The 27,704-nt window shown below is 52.8% G+C and overlaps 2 protein-coding genes and 1 pseudogene across 2 annotated transcripts in view; 2 read left to right on the top strand and 1 right to left on the bottom strand.

Annotated features, from left to right (window-relative positions):
* RRP1B (ribosomal RNA processing 1B) overlaps nt 1-3,957 on the top strand; it is a 37,723-nt gene extending 33,766 nt beyond the window's left edge. The window contains exon 16 of the mRNA XM_033232616.1: nt 1,082-3,957. Coding sequence (XP_033088507.1) covers nt 1,082-1,275 — 194 coding nt within the window. The 3' untranslated portion in view covers nt 1,276-3,957. The remainder of the gene's footprint in view (nt 1-1,081) is intronic.
* LOC117096489 lies at nt 2,389-26,725 on the bottom strand (annotated as a pseudogene).
* The window catches only part of PDXK (pyridoxal kinase), a 44,855-nt gene continuing 43,593 nt past the window's right edge, over nt 26,443-27,704 (top strand). The window contains exon 1 of the mRNA XM_033232619.1: nt 26,443-26,810. Within this exon, the coding sequence (XP_033088510.1) occupies nt 26,724-26,810 (87 nt within the window). The 5' untranslated portion in view covers nt 26,443-26,723. The remainder of the gene's footprint in view (nt 26,811-27,704) is intronic.

Consider the following 27,704-nt stretch of genomic DNA (forward strand, 5'->3'; position numbering starts at 1 on the left):
CTTCAGAACAGCTTGCTTCCTGGGGGGCGGACAAGGGTGACCCCATCTTCCTACTTTTCATATTGGTGCCATCCATTCGAGTTCATTTACAAAGGAAACCAAAGTTTTAAAAGTTTTATAGGCCGGGCTCACACCCGTAATCCTAGCACTTTGGGATGCCATGGTGGGCGGATCACAAGGTCAGGAGTTCCAGACCAGCCTGGCCAACATGGTGAAACCCCATCTCTACTAAAAATACAAATTAGCTGGGCGTGGTGGCGAGAGCCTGTAGTCCCAGCTACTCAAGAGGCTGAGGCAGGAGAATTGCTTGAACCCAGGAGACAGAGGTTGCAGTGAACCAAAATCGTGCCACTGCACTCCAGCCTGGGTGACAGACTGGGTGAGAGTCCATCATCGCAAAAAAAAAAAAAAACAAAAAAAGTATTATAACGAGTTTAGGACCTGACTCTTGTTGGGAACTGCAAGTAATTGTGTGTGTATGTGTGAATGTGTGTACGTGTGCCAGTATGTGTGTGTGTGCGTGTGCATGCACAAGTGTGTGAGCGTGTGCCAGTATGTGTGCATGTGCATGCACAAGTGTGTGTGTGCCAGTATGTGTGCATGTCCGTGTGCCAGTATGTGTGTGCATGTGCATGCACAAGTGTGTGAGCGTGTATGTTTAGGGAAAAGAGACTCTCAGAGAGCCTGAGGAGCTCACCCAGCCTTTACAACTGGAGAAAATGAACAGGATGAATCCTGCAGCTCCACATAGCACAGATTTGTCCCAGACTCAAATGGCTAGTTCACTCATTGTCCAAAACACCCCCACCCTCAATGTTCACCTTCCCGGAGCCACCCGACCAGCAGCTCCCCTTGGTGTGTACAGGCGGCCTCGGGAGGGTGAGTTGAGGCATGGGACATGGCCTCACTGCCCTCCTTCCCTCAGAAGGCTCCCAGGCCTGCTGTCTGCAGGACCTTGAGATGGCCCTGCTTCGTCCTAGCAAATGGGCAGGGTTGGCACCCAGGCAGGACACTGTCCAAGCTGTTGAAGGGACAGCTGTTGGACCTGCTTAACATGGGGCCTTGCTCTCATTTGGGACAGAATTCAAGAAGACAGACAAGAGTATCTTGGTCAGTCCCACGGGCCCTTCCCGAGTGGCCTTCGACCCTGAACAGAGGCCCCTCCACGGGGTGCTGAAGACCCCCACCAGCTCACCTGCCAGCTCACCCCTGGTGGCCAAGAAGCCCCTGACCGCCACACCAAGGAGAAGGCCCAGGGCTATGGATTTCTTCTGAGGGGCAGCAGAGTCCCTTGTAAAAGACTGCTTTTGTACAGAATACGCTATAAATTATACCTTTAAGAATGTGGGGCCTTTTTTATGATTTTCTAAGTTCCCGTAAGTTGTGTGCACGAGGTTCTGAACGTGCCCGCGGGCTGCTGCGTCCTGGCCCCTCTGTAGCGGCTGCGGGCGTCTTGGTTGAATCTTTTGCTAGAAACCATGTTTGTGTTCGAGCTCTCCGGGATTTTACATTTTTGGGTAACCTCAGTGATTCCCATGGGTGTAGGAAATGAGACCCTCCCTGAAGCTGAGGAGAGCACGTTGATCGGAACTGTAAATCAGTCAGTGCTGCTGGTACAGTGAAAGGTGGAATCGCACTTCCTGTGGAGCTCCCAGTTCTGCGGAATTTGGTACTCATTACTGTATTTGCTGTACTAAGCTGGTTTCTGTTAGTCTTAACAATCTGTTTTCTTTTCAAAGCATGTAGGGCTTCATTGCCATGTTCTGTGGGTGTTTGGCAGGTTACCGATGGGGAAGATTCTTGTCACAGAATCAGCAATACCATAGTTTTTCTACATGTGCTCAGCTGGGGGTGTAGACAGGTAGGGGTGAGGAAAGAAGAGGCTCTGTGTTCTGGGGGCTTTTTCTTCTCCTCCCCGCTACCTAGTTTCCCTCCCTGTTTTCCTACCTCTACGGCAAGCCCAAAGTGTCTTCTCGGGAGGCCAGCGCAGCCCCCAGCTCTTACCCAGGACCCCGCCCGGCGCGGAGCCCTCTGCGAGGTCCTTGCGTGGAGCACACTCATTCCTCCAAGCCCTTGCGTCTCTCTCTCTCTCCCCGTCCACGTTCCAGCCGAGTCACTGCCTGACCGCCTCCGGGGCAGCTCCCCATCTTCCCTAGAGGCTGCCGTGGGTATCTGGAGCCTGCGCTCCCGCTCCGCGACCTTTCCTCTCAAATGCGGAAGCGAGCACTTGAGAGTTGAGACAATTCTCCTGTAAGTTCGTGACAAACACGGGCGGAAGGCACTCAGGCTTTCGTTGGGGAAACAGAAATGAGGCCTTTTGAGCAGCGATTGCTCGATCTGTTTGAGAAAGTGTCTGACCCGGGCCTGAGAGCTGGAGAAGGTGCAGATTCAGTGAGCGGCTGCTGAGGACAGCCGCCAAGGCTGCGCGCCTTCTCCATGCTCCCGCAGCTCCCTCTGCGCAGCAAGAGGGCACGGGCGCGCGGTTTGCGCTGGCCTGCTGCTCTCCCAGCCAGCCGCGCTCTGCTCAGGCCTGGAAGTGAAACCGCCTCCCTCCCGTTATGCGCCCCATACAGGAGCCCCGGGTTTTCACCAAAAACCGGCCAGTCCCCTTCTCCACTGCTGCCTCCCAGCAGAGAGCCCCAGGTTCTCCAAGGTCCCAGCTGTGGCTTTGGACAACGTGGCTTCAGTCCCTGGGGTTGCAGAGCTGCACTGGGTTTACCTCCGGCTCATTCGCTCACGGAGCCAAGAGCGGGGTTTCACCTGGGAACATCAGACTGACTTGCTGGCGTCAAGAGCAGTTGACTCACTGATGAAGGCCCTGGTGAGAAGAAAGCACTCACTCTGTTCTTCGCCTACTCTGTAATCGTTTTGTCATATGAGCCATGAAAAAATTAGTTAACTTGTGCTGTTAGATCGTCACTGTAATGAGGTCTTATGTACGACATACCTGTGGTGGCTGCATGGTTTAATAGCTGCATTGGATAGGATCCTCACGTCACATTCAGAACCAAAACTGACACAGTGAAACAATTAAGGTGAGCACATATTTTAACTTTTCTTTTTTTTTTTTTTTTTTAGTTTCATTCCTCCTAGAATATTTTTCTAACAATTTTTATTTCAGCTTTAAAGATGGGTCCTATAGCCAAAGGGGCCATAGGATCCAACATTGCTGAGATGTCTTAAGACATTCTAAGGCAGAACTGGCACATTTGTTCTGCAGACTGTTGCAGGAAGGTTTCCTCCTAGCATTTCTAGATTACCTGTCCATTCTGAGGAACCAGTGAATGTCCTATAAACGCACCTCCTGTCAAAACCACGCCTGAGAGGTCCTGGCTGGGAGTGACAGGGGGCTTGGATTTTGTTGGTCCTTCTCTCATTCTCCGAACTTACTCCTTTTTATGGGTAAGTCAACTAGGTTTACAGTCCCTTATTTTTAATGCCGAAGTTTTGACAGCAGAAAGAAAACAATTTTTTAAAAATTCTCATTACATAGACACACAAGAATATGTCACATAAAGAAAATGTGTTTAGAATACCAGTTTTCTATTTAAGCATGATATTTTCCTAAGTAAAATTGCCAAGTGGACTTGGGAGTCCAGAAAAGAAAATAATTTAAATTAATGCTGGTGATCTTAATAATATTTTGTAAAATGGTGCCTCCCCCTTCTCCATGGTCTGGTCAGTTTTGCACAGTTAGGCGTCTGACTTTACAAGTTTATTGTCCTTTCTAATGTTGACTGAACTGAAAGCACAAAGAAGACTGCACAGAAAATCTGGAAACAGTTGGCAGGTGTCTGGAGGATGATGAAATCAAGCTGTCTTTTAACTTTTGTATGTGTTTTCTCAGAATTTGCTGGACTGTGCTGGCAAGGGCTTTGTTTACGATCAAATTGTACTAGTGTCTGCAGGGTTTGTCAGTACTCGTCAAAGCCAAGTCCAATTAAAAAAAAAAAAAAAGTCTTTGCCCTCCAATTTGTGTTTGATGTTGACTTTCAGTATGCGTAAAAAATAGGCCTCTTTGGGAGCTGTTCCAGAGCAGCAGAGTTTGGAAGGTGTTGGTGTTGGTCGGGTTTGAAAACAAGACTCTGGGTACCATTCTCTTCATCACTATCTGCTGCTGCCAGAGTCGGTGGGGCACTGCTCGGCGGATCTTCTTCGAGTGCTTGAAGCAGGCCTGACTGCACACGTGTTCATCATTGTGTCTAAAACATCACCCACAGGCCTGCGCTTGTGACAAGGAGTGGAGAAGTGCCAGTGTCCTGGGTGGAGATCCCCCACTGCAGCCCGGAAACTGAGGCGGGCACAGAGGGGTGCAGCTAGGGTGAGGCGGGCACGGGTGGGCTGGTACCCAGCACACAGCCTGTTCCAGCTAGGGTGAGGTGGGCATGGGGGGGCTGGTACCCAGCACACAGCCTGTTCCAGCTAGGGTGAGGCGGGCATGGGGGGCTGCAGCTAGGGTGAGGTCGGCACGGGTAGGCTGGTAACCAGCACACTGCCTGTTCCAGCTAGGGTGAGGTGGGCATGGGGGGGCTGGTACCCAGCACACAGCCTGTTCTGGGTGTTGGCAGTGGGTGTGGTCAGTGTCGGGCAAGCAGAGTACAGGCATGGCGCAGTCTTTATAGGCACACATTCCCTGAAACAACTTTTTCATCTGTACTTTGGATCCCAGACAAGTCCACAGACAGACACTGAACAAGCAAACAAAAACAAACCCTGGGCCGGGCGCGGCGGCTCACGCAGTAATCTCAGCACTTTGGGAGGCCTAGGCGGGCAAGTCGCTTGAGTCCAGGAGTTTGAGACCAGCCTAGGCGTCATGGCGAAACCCTGTCTCTACATTAAAAAATATATATATATACAAATAACAAGGCGTGGTGGCGTGCACCTGTAGTCCCCGCTACTTAGGGGGCTGAGGCAGGAGGATTGCTTGACCCTGGGAGGTCAAGGCTTCAGTAAGCTATGATCATACCACTGCACTCCAGCCTTGGGTGACAAAATGAGACCCTGTCTTTAAAAAAAAAAAAGAGGCCGGGCGCGGTGGCTCAAGCCTGTAATCCCAGCACTTTGGGAGGCCGAGACGGGCGAATCACGAGGTCAGGAGATCGAGACCATCCTGGCTAACACGGTGAAACCCCGTCTCTACTAAAAATACAAAAAAAAAACTAGCCGGGCGAGGTGGCGGGCGCCTGTAGTCCCAGCTACTCGGGAGGCTGAGGCAGGAGAATGGCGTAAACCCGGGAGGCGGAGCTTGCAGTGAGCTGAGATCCGGCCACTGCACTCCAGCCCGGGCGACAGAGCAAGACTCCGTCTCAAAAAAAAATGCAAAAAAAAAATACAAAAAAAAAAAACTAGCCGGGCGACGAGGCGGGCGCCTGTAGTCCCAGCTACTCAGGAGGCTGAGGCAGGAGAATGGCGTAAACCCGGGAGGCGGAGCTTGCAGTGAGCTGAGATCCGGCCACTGCACTCCAGCCTGGGTGGCAGAGCGAGACTCCGTCTCAAAAAAAAAATAAATAAATAAAAAAGAAAAAAGCCCTAGGGAAAGAAGGAAATCTGTTGTATTATTTAAAATGTCCAGTTTTCAACAAAAAAAGTTAAGACATTCAGGGAAACAAAAGAGTGTCACATACACAAGGAGCAGAGAGGCAATAGACACTGGCTTGGAGGGTGCCCAGGTGCTGGTCTTAGCAGACAGGCTTCAAACAGCCATTATTAATATGTTCACCTCGCTGAAGGAAATCATATTTAAAGAAATACAAGGCCGGGCGCGGTGGCTCAAGCCTGTAATCCCAGCACTTTGGGAGGCCGAGACGGGCGGATCACGAGGTCAGGAGATCGAGACCATCCTGGCTAACGCGGTGAAACCCCGTCTCTACTAAAAATACAAAAAAAAAAAACTAGCCGGGCGTGGTGGCGGGCGCCTGTAGTCCCAGCTACTCGGGAGGCTGAGGCAGGAGAATGGCGTAAACCCGGGAGGCGGAGCTTGCAGTGAGCTGAGATCCGGCCACTGCGCTCCAGCCTGGGCGACAGAGCGAGACTCCGTCTCAAAAAAAAAAAAAAAAAAAAAATACAAGATGGGGTCGGGCGCGGTGGCTCACGCCTGTAATCCCTGCACTTTGGGAGGCCAAGGCAGGTGGATCACTTGAGGTCAGGAGTTCAACACCAGCCTGGCCAACATGATGAAACCCCGTCTCTACTAAAAATACAAAAATTAGCCGGGGAGGCTGAGGCAGGAAAATCATGTGAACCTGGGAGGCAGAGGTTACAGTGAGCTGAGATTGCATCACTGCATTCCAGCCTGGGCAACAAGAGCGAAACTCCCATCTCAAAAATAAAAATAAATGAAAGATAGTATGATGACAGTGTCTCATCAAATAATACCAATAGGTATTTTTAAAAGGAACCAAATAGAGATATAGATGTTAAAAAGCACAGTAAGAGAAATCAAAACTTCACTAGACTTGAGTCCCTCTAGTGAAGTTTTTATTTCAGTTACTGTAGATTTGAGGGGGTAGAAGAAAGAATCAGCAAACTCGTAGATTAATAGAAACTGTGTGATTTGAAAAGAATTTTTTTTGATGAACAGAGCCTCAGAAATGCAGGATCGCCAAACGCCCCAGCGCGCACACGGCAGGAGGACTGCAGGAGAAAAAATACTCAATGGCCAAAATCTTGCCAGCTTTGAGTTTATCTTCCTTGGAGTGTGTGGAGTTTCTTAGATGTGTACACTGATCAAAAACTGCACACATCTAAGTAACTCCACACCCTCCAACACCCAAACACAGCTGAAATGATGACACCCAAAATGTTGAAAGACAAAACCTCAAAGCAGCCAGAGAAGAAGGACTCGTCACATACAACAGAACCCCAGTAAGATTAAGATTTTTTTTTAAACCTGATTCAGGTATTTTTTCTGACTTCGCATCAGAAAAAAAAAAAAAAGCTGAAGGTGGGGATGAGATACTCAAAATGCTGAAAAAAAAGCCAAGAACTTTTCTTAAATTGAGATGAAATTCACATAACTTTTTATTTATTTATTTATTTTCTGAGACAGCCTTTGTCACGCAGGCTGGAGTGAGGTGGTATGATCTCGGCTTATTGCAACCTTCACCTCCCAGGTTCAAGCAATTCTCGTGCCTTGGCCACCCAAGAAGCCGGGATTGCAGGCATATACCACTACACCCAGCTAATTTTTGTATTTTTAGTAGAGACGGGGTTTTGCCATGTTGCCCAGGCTGGTCTCGAACTCCTGGCCTCAAGTGATCTGCCCGCCTCAGCCTCCCAAAGTGCTGGGGTTACAGGCGTGAGCTGCCATGCCCAGTGGCATAATCATTGTTTAAAGTGTACAATTCAGTGGCATTTAGTGTTGGGAAAAGGGCCTGTAAGGTACCTGTATAAACTGGCCATAAAAAAATGGGACAAAAAGTTGTGGAAAGCCACAAGAGCCTCTGAGGAGGAAAGCCTCCTAGTTGCCATCATGTTCCCATGCTCAGAGCGAGACCCGCTCTCTTATCTGTAAACACGGTGTTCAAGGAGAAAGCGTTGGAATGTGGACAGACGTGCAGGCTCCTGGTTAAGCCGCTCCCAGTAGCTACTCTCTGATAAGTTAAAGATACGCTGTTTGAACACAAAGGAGATTCCTTTAAACCGCTATTGCTATAGATTACGCCTGTGACGTACTGCCTCCCTTTCACCGTTTCGCCCCGAACGTCTGCTTCTTAGATCTAAGTGATTGTACTCAGTAAACAGTGTGGACACCAGAGCTCGGTGCCTTTCGCAGCCTCCATTTTGCAACTGGCCCCCGGACTCCCACCTTTATGAACTCTTAACCTGTCTTTTTCTCATTCCTTTGTCGCCACCGGACTTCAGGTACCCTACGGGTGGTCTTGAGGCTGGTCCCCAACATATAGTATATTCACAGTGTTGTGAGACCACACCTCCATCTACGGCAGGCATTTCACCACCCCAAGAGAAGACCTGCACTCACTGAGCAGCCAGCCCTGCTCCCCTTCCCGCCAGCACCTGGCAGCCAGCCCTTTGTGTTTCTAAATACTTCATGAGTGTGGACTCGTGCTCTGTGTGGATTACTGTTTGGCCAAACACGCCCCCTGTCCCCCCCGGTGTAAGGATGTCTCAGGTTCCTGAGAGACTGGGCTGACAGAGGATGTGCATGTTTCGTTTTAGAAGGTCCCGTTCCTGGCCAAGTGCGGTGGCTTACGCCTGTGATCCCAGCACTTTGGGAGGCTGAGGCGGGCAGATCACAGGATCAGGAGATCGAGACCATCCTGGCCAACATGGTGAAACGCATCTCTACTAAAAATACAAAAATTAGCTGGCCGTGGTGGCACGTGCCTATAGCCCCAGCTACTCAGGAGGCTGAGGTGGGAGGATCACTTGAGCCCAGGAGGTTAAGGCTGCAGCGAGCCATGACTGCACCACTGCACTCCAGCCTGGGTGACAGAGCAAGACCCTGTCTCAAAGGAAAAAATTTTAAAAAGTTATGGACAACACGGCATTGTCCTCAAACACTCCACCCTGCGTTACCAGGTGACATTCCTCTCTCTAACTACATCACCATGGTTACAGGAAACCAACTTAGATCACGGACATCGTCACACACGTTCATGTTCAAATTTCCCCCTAGTTGTTCTCCAAACATTTTTTCTCACCAGGAAATCACCAAGGATGTGCAGTGATTCTGGTCTAAAGCTTCTCTTCCAGAGCGTCTGCCCCTCATTTCTTCTAATATTGCATTCTTGAAAAGTGTGTCTAACTTTGACCCCACAGCCCACTGGGTTGCCTCTGATGGCGCTGGGGATGGTCTAGCAGGGCTGTGGCCTGTCCACTCTGTCACAGGGACCCCTGTGTGGGAAATCCTGGATGTCCGACGCCCCTAAAGTGTGCTCAGCCAGGTGATTGCTATGGTGGCTATGACAACTCCAACCTCAGCTTTCCAGCTTTCTCTGGGAAGGGATAACCCCCCAGCCCAGCATCAGGACCCAAATCCAGAGCTCACAGGCTGATTCCCCTGACTGGGGCCTAGTGCAGCTCAGGCCAGCACATGGGCTGGCGTCTTCCTGTGTGTCCAGGCGTGCAGCCTGAGGCGGCCTGTTCTCACCCAGCCAGGGTGCTGAGCTGGCACCGTGGGGACACAGCAGACTCCAAGAAGCTCGTCCCTCCCCAGAGCTCCTGCTTCTTCTCAAGCACATATTGTCATCTAACTTTAGTCTCTAAGCTGTGGATCTACCTAGGACCCCAGAGATCAACAAATTCCAGGGTTAGCACAGCAGGCAGCAGACACATGGCTGGTTTGTGCAGCGCCTGAGAATAAACTATTATTGTACCAACTCCCCAGCTACATACCACTTTTCTATAAATGACACATAAGCCAAGCCAAAGTTTTGTTTAAAAACATAACGCTGAATGCAGAAACATGACTGGATTTAGGTTTGTTTTCTGAGCCTACAAAGCCTGCAGGAACCAGGACATTGCTGCTGCCTCTGAATGTTCCATTCCTGCTTTGAAGTTCCCAGGGACTCTGGAAAGGAGGGGCTGCCTGCAAAGCTGGAGAACGCCCACCCCCAGTGCCCCGACCAGTACGCACGTGCACACTCACATGCATCAGCTGCAGCCGGCTGGGCACAGTGGCTCCTGCCTGCAATCCCAGCGCTCTGGGAGGCTGAGGAGGGCGGATCACTTGAGCTCAGGAGTTCTAGACCAGCCTGGGCAACATGGTGAAACCCCTACTCTACCAAAAATACCAAAAAATTAGCTGGGCGTGGTGGTGCACACCTGTAGTCCCAGCTCCTCGGGAAGCTAAGGCGGGAGGATTGCTTGAGCTCAGCGGGCAGAGGTTGCAGTGAGCCAAGATCACACCACTGTACTCCAGCCTAGGTGACAGACCAAGACCCCACCTCATAAAATAAAAAATAAAACCCCAAAAACACACAAACTGCTGCAGCCAGGTGAGGGCCCCATCCTCGGACGCACCCACACACTGGCTCACTGAAGATGGGTGAAGATCAAGGAGTCCCAGGTACTCTCTCCTTTGATAAACATGCTTGGCACCCCCGCCGAGTGCCCAGGCAATGCCAGGCACTGGGATACAGGCCGGAAAGACAACAGGGACTGCTTGGAGTGCAGGGACCAGAGAGGAGATGAGATGGAGGAACCCGCAACACCATGCAAGCCACAGCTGTCATTTTCAATTTCCTTGCACACTTTTTGTTTTGTTTTTGAGACTGAGTCTTGCTCTGTTGCCAGGCTGGAGTGCAGTGGTGCGATCTCGGCTCACTGCAACCTCTGCCTCCCAGGTTCCAGCGATCCCCCGCCTCAGCCTCCTGAGTAGCTGGGATTACAGGTGCGTACCACCACACCCAGCTAATTTTTGTGTGTGTTTTAGTAGAGACGGGGTTTCACCATGTTGGCCAAGATGGTCTCGATCTCCTGACCTCGTGATCCGCCCGCCTTGGCTTCCCAAAGTGCTAGGATTACAGGTGTGAGCCACTGCACCCGGCTGTAGACACGTTTTTTAAAAGAGAAAAAGAGGCCGGGCGCAGTGGCTCAAGCCTGTCATCCCAGCACTTTGGGAGGCCGAGACGGGCAGATCATGAGGTCAGGAGATCGAGACCATCCTGGCTAATATGGTGAAACCCCGTCTCTACTAAAAAATACAAAAACCTAGCTGGGCGAGGTGGCGGGTGCCTGTAGTCCCAGCTACTTGGGAGGCTGAGGCAGGAGAATGGCGTAAACCCGGGAGGCGGAGCTTGCAGTGAGCTGAGATCCGGCCACTGCACCACAGCCTGGGCGATAGAGCAAGACTCTGTCTCAAAAAAAAAAAAGAAAAAGAAACTGTCAGTCTTTTTAAATAATGTATTTCCAAAATATACTTTCAACATGTAATTAATATAAAAAAGTATTGAGATACTTTTCAGGCTTTTTTTCTGTAGTAAGTTTCCAAAGCCAGGCGTGTATGCTGATGGCCCCGTCTACTGGCACTCTGGAGTCCCATGTGGCTGCAGCTATGATACTGGCCATGGCAATTCTACAGCTAAAGCTGAGAGGAAGTCTGTCCAGAGAACAAGTCCGGGTAGGGATCTCAGTAGAGGGAACCGCACCTGAGTAGAGGCACAGAGGAGAGAACAGCCAGCGCAGCCAGGGTGCAGGTGGGACGGCCAGGGAGGGCTGTGGGGGCCGTGGGGAGGGTTTGGGCTTTGTCCTGTGCACACTTCAGGAGCCACCCTGAAGAGAGAGAGAGAGAGAGAGAGAGGAGAGAGAGAGAGAGAGAGGGAGGGAGGGAGAGAGGAGAGAGAGAGAGAGAGAGAGAGAGAGAGAGAGAGAGAGAGAGAGAGAGAGAGAGAACCAGAGAGAGAGAGAACCCACCAGGCAGCAGAGGGCCTGGGGCCCACACCTGAGCTCAGCGGGCAGAAGCGGAGGAGGACAGGCTTCTGGCTGATGTGGGGAAGGCCCAGGGAGAATGGGGAAAAGAACACAGGGAGGCTTCCAGAGTGTGTCGGCCTCTCTCCACCTCGTTTTCTGATCCACGTCATCTCCACAGGCACATTTTCCTTCTAAGAGCTGGGAAGCCAGTCAGGACCTCTGTCCTCACCTCCACTAACTTGGCCCTTGCAGGTGTCCCAGGCTTCCAGGGCCAGCCCCCTGGGGTTTAGCACGCTGCAGCCTCTGACTTTCTCTCCACTGCTTCTTCAGGAGCACATGCCAGAAGAGACACTGCCTCCACGGCCAGCACAACGCTGCTGCCCAGCAGGCAGCCGTCTCAGGAGGACAGGCCCGGCTGCAGGAAAGGGCGGCCCCGGGCTTCTGGCAGGGGCTGAGGCAGGGAGGCCAGCCCTACCTGGGGGCTGGAGGTGGCATTGACTGGGGGTGTGGGGGAGTCCGCAGACGGCAGCTGAAGCCGCTTCACTGCAGGTTATGCTGGTGCAATTCCCTTTTAGGAAGTAGAGTCTGGGTGGAGAGAACGGTGAGTCACCTGCGTCTTGTTGTGATTCAGCCCTTATGTTTTCCCGGAGGGCCCTGTGCAGGCCTTTTGTTCCTAGGACTCGGTGCCTTTCTGAACCCAGTCTAAAAATTGCTGCAGCTCTTTCTGGCGTTAGTCACTGCCTGGTGACTAAGCCTTCAGTCCGTCAATCTTTAAATCCTATAATTATTTCTCCACCCAGGTTTTTAAGAATAAAAGTTGAAAATGTACCGAACTGACAGCTACCGGATTTGATTCCTACTTGATTGGTACCTTCCGCGAGTGGCCCTGATCGCCACCGCAACGCCACGTCCTGGCAAATCATTCACGCGGACCTTGAGAACTCAGGAGAGGCGCAGCCCTGACACTCAGCCCCACCCCATCACGGGCTCTCTGCGGGTGAAAGGAGGCATCGCTTTTGTTCCCCATGAGCAACTGCAGGCAGTGCTATTTATTTTTAACACAGTGGAGCAGGCAACTTTATCTTCAATGATTATGTGCTGAAATCTGCTGATGAAAACGCTATAAGATGGGCATGGGCGGGGGTGGCAGCCAGGTGTGTGCTGTGTGACAGCTTTTTCTGAACCTGCTGGACAAAGTCCCCACTCTGCCTGCTCAGTCCCAGTCCCAGCCCCACCTCCCCCTAGGCTTATCTTCGGTTCCCCAAACCTCCACGCTGTTGACCCGCTCCTTGGCCTCTTTGGGAGGACCCGTCAGCCAGAAGGCCCTTACCCCTTCCCCCCTTCCCCCTTCCTGCCCAGCTCTGGCCCTGAAGGGCCCCCAGACCTGCCACGTGGAGGCTGTTAGAGGCCGAATGCCTGAGGCCTCCAAATGCACGTGTCGAAACCTAATCCTCAGCGGGATGGTATTTGGCGATGGAGTTTCCCAGAAGTGGCTCGGTTCGTGCTGGCTGCTATGGCAAGTACAGTCACGGTTGCCTAGTGAGGAGATCTGTCCTGAGAAATGCACCCTCGGGCGATATGACTGTCGTGCTGACTTCAGAGAGTGCACTCACACAAACCTGGCTGGCACAGTCCGCGACACACTTGGGCCCTGTGCTGTAACCTGCTTCTCCCAGGCTACACACCTGCAGAGCAAGTCACTGCACCAAAAACTGTGGGCCGCCGTGACGCAGCGGTGAGCCCTCGTGTATCTAAATACGGAAAAGGTGTAAAAAATAAAGTGCCGGCCAGGCATGGTGGCTCACACTGTAATCCCGGCACTTTGGGAGGCCAAGGTGGGCGGGCGGATCACGAGGTCAGGAGTTCGAGACCAGCCTGGCCAACATGGTGAAACCCCGTCTCTACTAAAAATACAAAAATTGGCCGGGCGCGGTGGCTCAAGCCTGTAATCCCAGCACTTTGGGAGGCCGAGACGGACGGATCACGAGGTCAGGAGATCGAGACCATCCTGGCTAACACGGTGAAACCCCGTCTCTACTAAAAATACAAAAACTAGCCGGGCGAGGTGGCGGGCGCCTGTAGTCCCAGCTACTTGGGAGGCTGAGGCAGGAGAATGGCGTAAACCTGGGAGGCGGAGCTTGCAGTGAGCTGAGATCCGGCCACTGTACTCCAGTCCGGACGACAGAGCAACACTCCGCCTCAAAAAATAAATAAATAAATAAAAATAAAAATAAATAAAAAATAAAAATACAAAAATTAGCTGGGTGTGGTGGCGCGTGCCTGTAATCCCAGCTACTGAGGCTGAGGCAGGAGAATCGCTTGAACCTGGGAGGCGGAGGTTGCAGTGAGCCAAGATCACAACACTGCACTCCAGCCTGGGAGACAGAGTGAGACTCTGTCTCAAAAAAAAAAAAAAAAAAAGAGAGAAGAAATAAAATGTTCTTCAACAAACAAAAACTCAGGGAATTTGTTATCAGTAGACCAACCTTGTAAGAAATGATAAAAGGAGCGCTCCCTGGGCAGTGACCCTTAGAAACATTTCTTAGTGTTTTCTCCCCCGGTCCCTTACCTGAGACAGAAAGAAAGATTAGAGGTGTCTTGAGTTATCTGAGAGACAAGCAGCAGACGGAAGGAGCCGTGCGTGCTCACTTGCCTGCAAAACGTCACAGAGCCCCTGGCTCTAACTGTGCGGCTCTCCAGACAGATGCTTTGAAGACAAAACAGGATGGAGCACATGGTGCCCATATCTCTTGCCTGAGTCACCACATTCTTTAAAAGATAGGCCGGGCGCAGTGGCTCACGCCTGTAATCCCAGCACTTTGAGAGGCTGAGCCATACTGGCTAACACGGTGAAACCCCGTCTCTACTAAAAATACAAAAAGTTAGCCGGGCGAGGTGGCGGCCGCCCGTAGTCCCAGCTACTCAGGAGGCTGAGGCAGGAGAATGCCGTGAACCCGGGAGGCGGAGCTTGCAGTGAGCCGAGATCACGCCACTGCACTCCAGCCTGGGTGACAGAGACTCCATCTCAAAAAAAAAAGAAAAAAAAACCCTAAAGAAGAGGCACCTGAGCCGCTGGCTTGAGCCTGCTCCCACTCTGAAATGTCTTCAGTAAATCTGTGCTTTCCTTGCTTCTCCTGTTTCTTTCTCTTTCATGGCTTGGCTCTTTTGTTACTTTGCACATTTTGTTCAATTCTTTGTTCAACATGCCAAGAACCTGGACAACTCTATCAGGTAACAGAAGGTGGCTGGGAGCCTGTGGGAACATTGTTCCCTGAGACAAAGTAGTTGGGCGATTCTCTCCAGAACCCGGTGACACAGCCAAACAGGAACCGCTGCCGCTGCCGCTGCCATAGGTCTTGCTTGTGCACCAGTGGCAAGATGAAGATGGTCTCAAACTTATCACCAGCACAGCCATGCACGCCACAAAGCAGACAGCCCTGAGGGGAGCGCTGATGGCCGTGGCCGGCAGTGTGTCGCGCACAACGATCAGGAAGACTGGGTAGCGCAGGAGGAGGGTGATCTTGAAGGAGACCCTCTCGCCACTGTTGGGGGCCAGGTGGGAGCCCATGATGTCCACAACGGTGAGGAAGACGAGGGGCAGCAGCAGGCCGACCACACAGAGGACGGCCACCAGCGATGACCACGCAGGACCTCATTCCTCCACAGCAGGCACTGACTCCACGCTGAACTCCGGGAAGCAGGGTGGCACCCCAGCAGTTCCCATGCCCCCGGTTCATAAAGACGCTCCTGTCAAACTTCCCCTTTTCTGGCAAGCGCCACAGGGAGATGCTGATTTCACGGACGATGTGGGGCGGCTGCTGAAGGTCAGCGAGCAGCTCGGACATCGAAGGGGAAGTTACAGATGTCAAGGCTACAGACGGACACCACCTGGAGGGGCTTGTAGTTCCGGACCTCACCTTGATACCAGATGTACACGTATGGGGTATTTGGAGACTTCCCCACGTCCAACAGACTCATTGATGAGCGTGTCTGGGACCCATATCCGTGAGGATGGAAAACTTGGTGATGTCCAAGTCATCAGGATTCCACTGGAGAAACTCACCAGTCCAGCACTGCCAGGGCCAGATTCTGGGTCAATGGCCGGTGCCTGCTTTTTCTCATCCCTGCTGAGGTTGGTGTAGACCACGGGTGTCCAGTCTTTTGGCTTCCCTGGTCCACACTGGAAGAAGTGTCTTCAGCCACATATAGAATACACTAACATTAATAATACCAACGGACTAAAAAAAATCACAGTAAAATCTCATAAATATTTTAATAAAGTTTATGAATTTGTGTTGGGCCACATTCGAAGCTGTCTTGCGCTGCAGATTGGACAAGCTTGGCATAGGCAGTGACGTCAGTGGATACGGCGTTGGCTTCCTGCAGTCCTGCACGGGCCACCCGCCCATCATAATTGGCCAGAAGGTCATTTGACAGCCTCAGCAGAGCCGGCCTTGTAGTGTTTTGGCCCTGTGGGCCGCCCTTTGCCTGGAATTCTGGTGGAGGGGAGGGAGGGGTCTCTGAAGAGCTTTGATCCTGGTTCAATCTGAGAATGCAAAACCTGTGAGCACCAAGGGCCGACTGCAGTTACTTATCCCTTCCCCAAGCACTGGGGATTGTTCTCCACCCTTCTGTGCTAGAACCTGGTGGGGCTCCAGGAGGTAAAATCTATGGAAGGAAGCCTGCCCCTCTACAAGGCTGGGCCCCCAGAGGGTTTAACCCTCAGGCTAGCCAGGGGCAGCCTCCAGCAACTTGTCAGTTATGGTTTAAAAGTTCCCACCAGTTCCCGGCTCCAGAGGGGTGTCGCCCACCGCAGATCTGAGCTGTGACTCTGCTCACCTGACTCCCCAGATCTAAAGGGTGACCCACCGCAGATCTGGGCTGTGACTGCTCACCTGACTCTCCAGATCTAAAGGGTGACCCACCGCAGATCTGGGCTGTGACTCTGCTCACCTGACTCCCCAGATCTAAAGGGTGACCCACCGCAGATCTGGGCTGTGATTCTGCTCACCTGACTCCCCAGATTTAAAGGGTGGCATGTGTCATGTGACCTCAGTGCTCTAACGGATCTAAGAAAAGTCCTTGATTTTAAGTTATTTTTTTCTTGCTGTCAGGCCAGTAGTAAGAAATTCCGGCCAGGCTCGGTGGCTCATGCCTGTAATCCCAGAACTTTGGGAGGCTGAGGTGGGCGGATCACCTGAGGTCAGGAGTTGGAGACCAGCCTGACCAACATGGTGAAACCCTGTCTCTACTAAAAATACAAAATTAGCCAGGTGTAGTGGCGTGTGCCTGTAATCACAGCTACTTGGGAGGCTGAAGCAGGAGACTCACTTGAACCTGGGAGGCGGAGGTTGCGTTTGCTGGGGCTGCCATAAGGAAGTACCACTGCTGGGTGGTTTAAACAACAGAAATGCATTTTCTGATGGTTCTGGAGGCCAGAGTATAACACAAAGGCATCAGCAAGGTTGGTGCCTTCTGAGGGCTGTGAGTGAAAATCTGTTCCAGGACTCTGTCCTTGGCCTGTAGATTTTTCCCGTGTCTTTACATTTTCTTTTTTTACCTTTTTTTTTTTTTTTTTGAGATGAAGTTTCGCTCTGTCGCCCAGGCTGAAGTGCAGTGGTATGATCTTGGCGCACTGAAACTTCTACCTCCCAGGTTCAAGCAATTCTCCTGCCTCAGCCTGCTGAGTAGCTGGGATTAAAAGCATGCACCACAACACCCAGCTAATTTCCATATTTTTAGTAGAGACAGGGTTTTCAGCATGTTGGCCAGGCTGGTTTTGAACTCCTGACCTCAGGTGATCTGCCTGCCTTGGCCTCCCAAAACGCTGGGATTACAGGTGTGAGTCACTGCACCCGGCCCACATTTTCTTCCTTTTGTTAAGGACACCAGTCATGCTGGATGAGGGTCTATCCTAATGACCTCACTTTAAGTGATTACAACTGCAAAGACCCTATCTCCAGATAAGGCCACACTCGGAGGTGCTGGAGGTTAGGACTTCAACATACACATTTGGAGGTAAGACATAATTCAGCCATAATAGCCACTTACATGCACTGTTCCTCCGAGCCAAAGTGATGCTGATGGGAGGGAGGCCCAACTAGACTCCTCCTAGGCCAGGTGGCAGCACCCCAGTGAAGTGGGGGCACCCAGCCTCAAGCGGAGTCTGGGCCCAGGGTGCTGCTCTGAAGGTGTTCGGCCACAGGGCTCACAGGCTGGTCTGGCAGAGGCGCTCACCTGTTATGGACTGAGTGTCTGTGTCCCCCTAAAATTCATATGTTGAAGCCCTAACCCCAGTGTGATGGTGGCATTTGGAGGTGGGGCCTTTGGCAGGGGACTGGTTTAACAGAAGTCAGAGGGTGGAGCCCCCCGGGATGGGATTCATGTCCTGATAAGGAGAGGAGAGGCCAGTGTGGCGGCTCACGCCTATAAACTCAGCGCTTTGGGAGGCTGAGGTGGGCGGATCACCTGAGGTCAAGAGTTTGAGACCAGCCTGGCCAATATGGTGAAACTGTCTCTATTTTACTAAAATTAGCCGGGCGTGGTGGTGGATGCCTGTAGTCCCAGCTACTCAGGAGGCTGAGGCAGAATTGCTTGAACCTGGGAGGTGGAGGTTGCAGTGAGCTGAGATCGCACCACGGCACTCCAGCCTGGACAGAAGAAGAGGAGAGACAAGCACCCTCACCCCGGGACCACACGAAGAAGAGGTTCTGTGAAGGCGCTGCTGGAAGGGCAGTATCTGTGGGCCGGGAAGAGGCCCTCACCAGTGACCGAATCGGCGGGCACCTGAACTTGGATTTTCTGCCTCCAGAACAGCAAGAAACACTTTCTGTTGGCTTAAAGCCACTCAGGCTATGACATTTTCTTAAAGCATCCCCAGCTAACTAAGACACTACTCAGGGTTGGGCGCAGTGGCTCACACCTGTAATCCCAGAACTTTCAGAGGCCAAGGCAGGTGAGTCACCTGAGTCGGGAGTTCGAGACCAGCCTGGCCAAAATGGAGAAACCCCATCTCTACCAAACATACAAAAAAAAAAAATTAGCCGGGCGTGGTGGTGCGTGCCTGTAATCCCGACTACTCAGGAGGTTGAGGCAGGAGAATCACTTGAACCCAGGAGGCGGAAGTTGCAGTGAGCCAAGATCGCACCATTGCACTCCAGCCTCTGCACAACAACAGTGAAACTCCGTCTCAAAACAAAAAAAAAAAAAGAGAAGACACCACTCAAACTCCTGGCCAAAAGCAAATCCTGAATGATTTTTAACATCCTTTATGGTAATTAAGGAACCCTGTGGTGCTGGGAAGCAGTTACTCAAACATCCTCTGGGCGTGGTCTCCTGGTGAGGGCATTTCATTTGCTGCCAGGGTCTGAACGGACATTTATTTACACAGTTATACCTGAGACGAGTAGGGACGGGGCTGGCTCAGTTCACCCCCTACTAGAGCATTCTCCCATGCCTTCCATGGATCACACACCCCACCCCACTACCTGGCTTGACACCAAACTCGCTAACCCTGAGACTTTGGTCATTCAAAGAAAACAGCCATTTATATTGCTCTTCTGTGCTCTTGTAATATTTAACTAGGCCTTTTACTTAAACAATTCCAGGAACTGGCTTTAAAAGATCCAGAATATCAACCAAGGTTGTAGAGGGTCCCCACTTTGGGAAGGAATGCTGAGCAACAGATTTACAGCCTTGCCGCCCCAGTCAGCCAGCCAGCTGGCCCGTGACTCAAAATAACCATTGCAACCAGACGTGCTGACCAGCCTGTCCTAGCCCTCAGGGGCCTTCCCCAGCCCAGCCTGCACACCCTACCCTGATATCAGTTTCCACCCTTTGCCTGACAAAAAGTCCCAACCAGCTCCTTTCTAGGACTCAGTCAGGGATTCTTTCTCTCCCTTGGGCTGCCTCCCTTATGCCTGGACATAAGCTCCAACGAAGCCTTGTCTGGGAAAACTCCTTTGGCCCCAATGTCAATTTCCATTGCATTGAGAGCCCAGGAACTCATGGTTGGTAACATATCCATTCCTGTGTCCAAACGGAAAGCTTTCTATTTTGTTTTGCATTTTATTTTATTTTATTTTATTTTATTTTATTTTTTGAGACAGGGTCTTGCTCTGTCACCCAGGCTGGAGTGCAATGGCGCAGTTATGGCTCACTGCAGCCTCAATCTCCTGGGCTCAAGGGATTCTCCTACATCAGCCTCCCAAGTAGCTGGAACCATAGGCCCGTGCCGCTGCGCCTGGCTAATTTTTTTTTTTTTTTTAGCAGAGATGGGGTGTCACTATATTGCCCAGGCTGGTCTTAAATTACTGGGCTCAAGCGATCCTTCTGCCTCAGCCTCCTAAAATTCTAGGATTGCAGCCATGAACTACTATCACTGGCTGAAGGCAAACTTTTTTATTTTATTTTATTTTTATTTTTTTAGAGATGGAGTCTCACCCTGTTGCCCAGGCTAGAGTGCAATGGCACGATCTCAGCTCACTGCAACCTCCACCTCCCTGGTTCAACCAATTCTCCTGCCTCAGCCTCCCAAGTAGCTGGGATTACAGGCACATACCACCAGACCCAGCTAATTTTTTGTATCTTTAGTAAACATGGGGTTTCACCATGTTGGCCAGGCTGGTCTCAAACTCCTCACCTCGTGCTCCGCACACCTCGGCCTCCCAAAAGTGCTGGGATTATAGGCATGAGCCACCATGCCAGGCAAAAGCAAGTTTTTCACTTTGGGAGGCCGAGACGGGCGGATCACGAGGTCAGGAGATCGAGACCATCCTGGCTAACACGGTGAAACCCCGTCTCTATTAAAAATACAAAAAACTAGCCGGGCGAGGTGGCGGGCGCCTGTAGTCCCAGCTACTCCGGAGGCTGAGGCAGGAGAATGGCGTAAAACCCGGGAGGTGGAGCTTGCAGTGAGCTGAGATCCGGCCACTGCACTCCAGCCCGGGAGAAAGAGCAAGACTCCGTCTCAAAAAAAAAAAGCAAGTTTTTAAAAAAAGTATTGATCACATGACATGTGGTCAACATAACCATGGGTCATGTAAAACAAAAATAAAATTTGGAGACCCCCCCAACCATCTGAACGGACTTCCTCCTCAGCCAAGGAACTCTGAAAATGTAACCTGAGAGACTGGTTCAGGCCATGATGGGAAGTGGGGATGGGATGTGCCTTATTCTACCTCTCCAGCATTAACATCAATGCAGACTTTAAGTGTGATAAGAAACCTTTGACAACCCATTCTCTCTGAAGTCTGCTACCTGAAGACTTTCTTTGCAAATAAGAGCTTCAGTCTCTACAATCCTTGATCTTAATGCAGACCTTCCTTTCTGTTGATCCCAGGTCTTTTTTTTTTTTTTTTTTGAGACGGTGTCTTGCTCTGTTGCCCAGGCTGGAGTGCAGTGGTGCAATCTCAGTTCACTGCAAGCTCTGCCTCCCGGCTTCACCGTTCTCCTGCCTCAGCCTCCCACATAGCTGGGACTATAGGCACCCGCCACTACGCCCGGTTAATTTTTGTATTTTTTCTTTTTTTTTTTTTTTTGAGATGGAGTCTTGCTCTGTTGCCCAGGCTGGAGTGCTGGGATTACAGGTGTGAGCCACCGTGCCCAGCCCAAAACTGATGTATTTCTTAAATGTATTTGATTGAAGTTTCATGTTTCCCTAAAATGTCTAAAACCAAGCTGCACCCTGACCACCTTGGCACATGTTCTCGACCTCCTGAGGCCCGTGTTGATACAGATGGGAGACAGGGAAATACTGGGTAGAAGAGGGCAGTTCCCGGGGAAAACCCCCTCCCTCAAGTCTGGAAACCCACAGCCCTAAATGGGAACAGACATTCCTGTTTTTGCACCCAAAAGTTGCCTTTTGGTCTGCCATGTCCCCCTGTCCTTAACCCATATAAACCCCAAATCCCTGTCTCCATGAGGAGACAAACAGAAGAACAGAAGGACAGCAGAATGGTGGGGCAGAGAGGAGTGTCTGAACACCAAGACAAGTTCAGCTGGGGGATGGTCAGAAAGGAGATCAGCCGCTGGACGGCCAAACTCTAAGGGAAGATCATCTTCCCACTCCATCCCCTCTCCAGCTCCCCATCCATCCCGCTGAGAGCCACCTCCACCACTCGATAACATTACCCCCACATTCATCCTTCAAGTCTGTGTGTGACCTGGTTCTTCTGGATGCTGGACAAGGACCTGGGTACCAAGAGGGCACTGACTGGTTAAGACTTAAGCCATCTGCAGATGGCATGACTAAAGAGTGCACTGTAACTCATGCCGACTTGGGCTTTGGCACTCACAGACACCCCCTGGATACTGCTGTGGGGCTGGAGCCCAGGGGCACTTGCCCCTGCTCCTGCACCTGCCCATCTGTGTGCTCCCTCTCCCGTAAGGGGTTTGAACATGCACGGTGGCTCAACAGACAAGCTGTACCCCTGTTGCACATCCTATAAGGGGAATCAGGGAACTCTCCCATTTCAGTGTCATGGGCCATGGTCACTCATATTTGGCTTAGAATAAATTTCTTTCAATATTTTGCAGACTTGGACTCCTTTTGTTGACATTTTCCAAGGTTCACCGTCCTTTGAGGGCACACTGTGTTGCCACCGTAACTCAACTGGTCATGCCTGGAATGCTCTGGTGGAAGACAAGCTTGGTGTCAGTTCTCTTGGGTCCCCTCTTTTCTTTCTCAGTGAATGACTTTCTGACCATCTCCGGGACCCCATCCATTTGCCTCCCCAGGCGGAGCTCAGCTCTGGGTCTCTCCAGCTTCCCTAGGGGAGCCTCCCTGGCCACCACCCAGCTGAGGGCCACCCCTCCAGAGCTCTCTCCCTGGAAAGGCTGACCTAGGGGTACAGGATGGGGTGGCAGCCCACCCAGTCGAAGCGGGACATCCCATTCGTCTCCTGGCTAGCCAGGACCGGGCATCTTTTCAGTAGACTCATAGTGTCTAGAAAGTCTTTACTATCTGAGTCATCAAGGAAAAAGCTTTGCTCCTGGACTGATAATTAGTGCCAACTGACATGTGCTCATAAAAACAGCAAATTAGCTTATCTGCCCACACAGTGCCTTTCACCCTTGGGTGGTCTCAGAAGCACCTGCAGAGCTAAAAAGAAGTTCAGGGCAAGGGTCAACGAGATAGGACAGGGCTGGGCCTAGGTGTGTGTACCCAGTTCCCTGGGTGACTCTAAAACGACCAGTGTGAGAACCACAGGCAATGGCCATCTGCACAACAGCTGGGAACGGGCAACCAGATCTTTCTAAAGCCCAAGAAACCACAGGCAAAAATGTACTCACCATAATGTCATTTTTAGAGTTTTGATCAGGGCCCTCTGTCAAGAAGGAGGGTCCTGGAGCCCACAGGCCTGGAGGCTGGTCAGCTCTCCTCCATGTCTCCCCTGCTCTTTCCTCTTAGTGCCTGGGACCAAAGGTGTGATAGGATGGGGGGAGGTGGGGGCTGGGGATGGGGAGGGGACCACGGGTGATGGATCAAAGTGCGGAAGGACGAAATCCATTGCAGAGAGAGAGAGAGAGATTCATCAGGTGCTCCTAAGAGCTAAGGGCGAGAGACTCACAGAGTAGGATGAGCAAAGGGTAGTAATGGCAGTGGCTGGGGCTACCTCTGCGGGTTCCTGGGGCTCTCACCCAGCACAGCTTGTCACCAACTCTGTAACCTCTGACTTCTCCTTAGTTTGTTAACTTCAAAATCTATAAGTTTGGGAAAGGACAAGAGACTTTATTTCTTACAAAGGGTTACAGCCTTTAAGGTGCTGAGACAGGAGAGTTCCCTGGAGCCTTTTGTGGGACTCATGATAGGGGTGTGGCTTGCTTACCTGGCACAAACTCCTTGTGGGAGGGGGAGCATGCGGGTGAGTGGGTTCGAGGGCCAGGGCAAGCGCTTTTGGACTCCAGCCTCATGGTGGCATCTAGGGTTGTGTTACAATTATTTCTCTTTATTTTATTTTCTTATTTTTTTGAGATGGAGTCTCACACTGTCACCTGGGCTGGAGTGCAATGGCACGATCTTGGCTCATGCAACCTCTGCTTCCTGGGTTCACACAATTCTCCTGCCTCAGCCTCCCAAGTAGCTGGGATTACAGGCACACACCACCACACCCAGCTAATTTTTTGTATTTTTAGTAGAGATGGAGTTTCACTATATTCACCAGGCTGCTCTTGAACTCCTGACCTCGTGATCCACCTGCCACGGCCTCCCAAAGTGCTGGGATTACAGGCGTGAGCCACCATGCCTGGCCAATTAATTCTCTTCTAGCAATTGTCATCCATGGATTGCTAAGTGTTAACCAGTTTAGTGAAGAGTCAGAGTGACAGCCTTTTACACCCCATCCTCTTGGTACTCAGGTCCTTGTCTGGCATCCAGGAAGAATCAGGTCACATGGACTTGAAGAATGGTGAAAATGGAGGTTTTATTGAGGGATGGAGGTGGCTGTCAGCAGGATGGGGAGCTGGAAAGGGGATGGAGTGAGAAGATAATCCTCCCTGGTCGAACTCCTCTCCACATTCAGATGCTTCTTTCTCTCCTTCTCTGCTGTGCCACTGCATTCCTCTGTCAGTGACGTTTTGGGTTTTTATGGGTACAAGATGGGGGTGCGGCAGGCCAGGGTGATTTTGGAAAAAGCACCATTCAGGTGGGAAAACAGGGACGTGACATTCTTTTTTAGGGGCCTTCGCTGGGGAACTGCCTCTTCTATGCAGTTTTTCCCTGCCTCTTGTCTGTATCAGTGGCCCTCCCACAGAGACAGGTACTTCAAGGGAGGAGAGGTTGGGGAAGGAGCTCTATGCTAAAAGGGCTGCCTAAACATACATATGCAGCAGATTACAGGAGGAGTGGTGAATATTCATGAAGGGGGTCTGGCTACATGCATACCAAACAAACACGCATGTCGCATATGACCTGTGTTCACTCTAGGGTGGAGTCTTAACATGTCAGTGTGTCGCAATGAGGACCTAAATGTCAGAGGTCTAATCAGGATGCAAAGGCACTTCAGTGCACAGCCTCTGTAAACCGGCCAGAGCCGGTCCACGGTCAGGGGTCCCTTATCAGGAGGTGGTTCCTGAAGTCAGGCTTTTGCACAGTCAGAGCTGTGGTCATGGCTGTGGAACGTGGTCAGTTGGCGTCTGTGGGTGGATGAGCTGCAGTCATTTGAATCTTGCTCATTGCTGGGCCAGTGTGTGTTTAGCTGCTGGAGAAAAAGCAGCTGTGGCGTGAGGGCAGAATCCGTTCTCTCAGTGTAGGGTACAAGGCTGACCCTTGCCTGGTGTGGCCTGAGGTCCTGTTTGTAATTTGATATCTTATTGCCACAGAGGCTGTTCTGTGGCTCTCAAGCTCTCTATTTTAACTTTAGTGCTGTTCAGTGTTGTGTGTAAACCCTAAAGGGAGGGGGTAAAAAGATGCAGTTGACCTCCTGTTCCCTCATGACCAGGAACTCAGTTTTAGGGTTTTTCTGGTGTTCCCTTACTTGGTGGAGGGGGGCTTAGGATTTTATTTTAGTTTACACTCTTCTGTAAAGTAGTGTGAAGATTCAATGTGTTAATGCATGACATATGCTCAGCGCACAGTACGTGCTCAATGTTAGCTGTATTATTTCTATTATTTTTTGAGATGGAGTTTCGTTCTGTCGCCCAGACTGGAGTGCAGTGGCATGATATCGGCTCACTGCAACCCCTGTCTCTCGGGTTCAAGTGGTTCTCCTGCCTCAGCCCCTCAAGTAGCTGAGATTACAGGCACCACCATGTCTGCCTTTTTTTTGGCGGGGGGGGGGGGGGGGGGGGGGGGGGGGGGGGGAGTGTTGGGGGATGGAGTCTCACCTTGTCACCCAGGGTGGAGTGCAGCAGTGCGATCTTGGCTCACTGCAACCTCTGTCTCCCGGGTTTGAGTGATTCTCCTGCCTCAGCCTCCCAAGTAGCTGGCATTACAGGTGCGTGGCACTACATCCGGCTAATTTTTGTATTTTTAGCAGAGATGGGGTTTCGCCATGTTGGCCAGGCTGTTCTCAAACTCCTGACTGCAAGATCCGCCCACCTCGGCCTTCCAAAGTGCTGGTATTACAGGTGTGAGTCACCACGTCTGGCCAATGTTAGCTATTATTAATGGACGATTATTACTATTCACGATGTACTTTCTTTTTAAAACCTGGATCTCTAAGTAATGTCCTCCTCCCTCAGTCCTCAGCACCGCCTGGTCGGGCATCCGGTCTCACCAAGCTGCAGAGCCGCAGGTGCGCTGTGTTAGGTCACCAAGACTTTAGTCTGGTGATACTGACCCCAGAGACCCGAATCACCACGTCTGCAAGTCTAGAACCCAAAGGCGTCCGTTCCCTGGGGTAGTGCAGGGAAGCCACAGGGAGTGTGTCAGCTGTGGAGAGCGCAGGGGTGGGAAGTGAAGGCTGTGGGATCCCCTAGGGGGTCAGGTTCGTGGAAGGCAGGCCCTCCACAGGAAGACCGGGTTGGGCTGGGATCGGACACGCTGCCCAGGCCCGGGCACCCGTGGACTGAGGGCCCAGCATGTGGCCGGGGGCTGGGGCCTCTGCAGGTCGGGCCACCAGAGGGGGTACTCAGGGTCCGCAAGGGTCCGGGGCGCCCCAGAGAAGCCCGCCACCCCACGCCGGTGTGGGGGAGACTGGGTCCCTTCGGCCCTGTGTTTGTCAGCTCCCGCGGCCCGTGGGAGGGGACGTGGATCGGATGCGGGCTCCGGGCCCTGCAGGCAACTGAGAGCGCGGTTCCCTTGGGGATCCGGGGTCTGGGGTCACGTCCGCGCCTTGGCACTCTTCCCACGCCCACGTGCACTCTCGTGGCTCTCCGCGTGGTGAGAATGTCGCGCCTGGAGGTCAGGGGCGTGGCGCCCGGGCCTTCGAGTCTCCCCGGCGCGCGGCTGGGCGCGCGGTGCAGGGCTGGAGCGGAGCACGCGTGTTGACTGAATGAATGAACGAACGAACGAACGGCGCTCCAGAGCCCTCTCCCGGTGGAATGACAGTGCAAACCCAGCGTTTCCGGCGGCAGAGTGGCGGGGGCCACCGGGCGCGGCGGCGCGGCGGCGCGGCGGGGGTCGGGTTTCGCTTCCTCCCAGCCCGGGGGCGGGACCCGCGCGGCTGTCCCCGCCCCGGCCCGCCCTAGGCCAGCCCCCGGCGCCGCGCGGAACTCGCGGGTTCGGAGCCGCCCGCTGAGGTCAGAAGGAGGCGTCTGCGCCGACCGGGGCCCCGCACGCCAGAGCCGGAGTCGGAGCCGAGGGGAGCAGGGGTCGGAGCCCGAGCCCGAACCGAGCCGAGCCGGAGCCCGAGCGAGCGGCGGAGACCGTGCCCCCGCCTCGGCCCCGCGCCGCCGCGGCCAGGCCCGGCATGGAGGAGGAGTGCCGGGTGCTCTCCATACAGAGCCACGTCGTCCGCGGCTACGTGGGCAACCGGGCGGCCACGTTCCCGCTGCAGGTACGCATCCGCCCACAGCCCGGGCTTACGTAACCCGAGCCCGTGACCTTGGCGGGGCTGCCCGAGACGAGCCTCAGTTACCCGAGGGAGGCTTGGGAGCTGCGGGCAGAGCCTGGCGCTGGCGCCCGGGAGACAGGCGCGGGATGGGTCGCCCGCTCTGCTTGGCATGCGGGGGCGGAAGCGGAGGGCTGAGCGCTCTGGGGGCCCCTGCGGGTGGGACGTGTCCGGCGTCGGGGTGCACGGGTAGGCGGGAGCCCTGTGCACCAGCTGTGGCGCAGCCGCTCGTTCTAGCCCCTTCCCGCCGATCGGGCCGACTGCCGCGGGGGCGGGGGGGCGGTGAGGCTCCTGGAGGTGAAGAAATGCCGCAGAGCCCCGAGGAGTCCCGGAGCAGTGACGCGAGCCGGGACCTTGCCCCGCTGGAACGCAGAGGCGGCCGTGGAGCTCGAGGCGTTAGCGCGCTCACCTGCTGGGCCCCTGTGGGTCAGGAGATCGGGAAGAGGGAGGAAGACGAGTGAGGTCACGGTGCCCACGAGGGTGGACTCCACTCTTGGCCTGACCACGCCAGGAGGTGGCCAAGGGGAAGAGGGTGGGGCTGGGACTGCCTTGCACCCTCTGGCAGAGCGGCATCCCTGCAGGTGTTTGCTCTGACGAGGAAAAGCCCCAGAAAACAGTTCGGGACTGTGCGGATCGGCTTTAGGGAGCCACCTTTTAAAACGCGTTAGCCCACGGCTTCCTGGTTGCAGCTAAGTGGCCCGTGGAGGGGTAGGAGAGGCCTGGGTGCAGTAGCGTGGGTGTCACGCAGGGCCGAAGCAGAACCAGGACGACGGGCACTTCCTGGCCTTGTCGAGTCAGCAGGAGGGCTGGGGGTGCCCTGCAGGGTGGTGGCTCTCCCAT

Source organism: Trachypithecus francoisi, unplaced genomic scaffold (genome assembly GCF_009764315.1).
Source record: "Trachypithecus francoisi isolate TF-2019V2 unplaced genomic scaffold, Tfra_2.0 Lachesis_group14, whole genome shotgun sequence".
NCBI lineage: Eukaryota > Metazoa > Chordata > Mammalia > Primates > Cercopithecidae > Trachypithecus > Trachypithecus francoisi.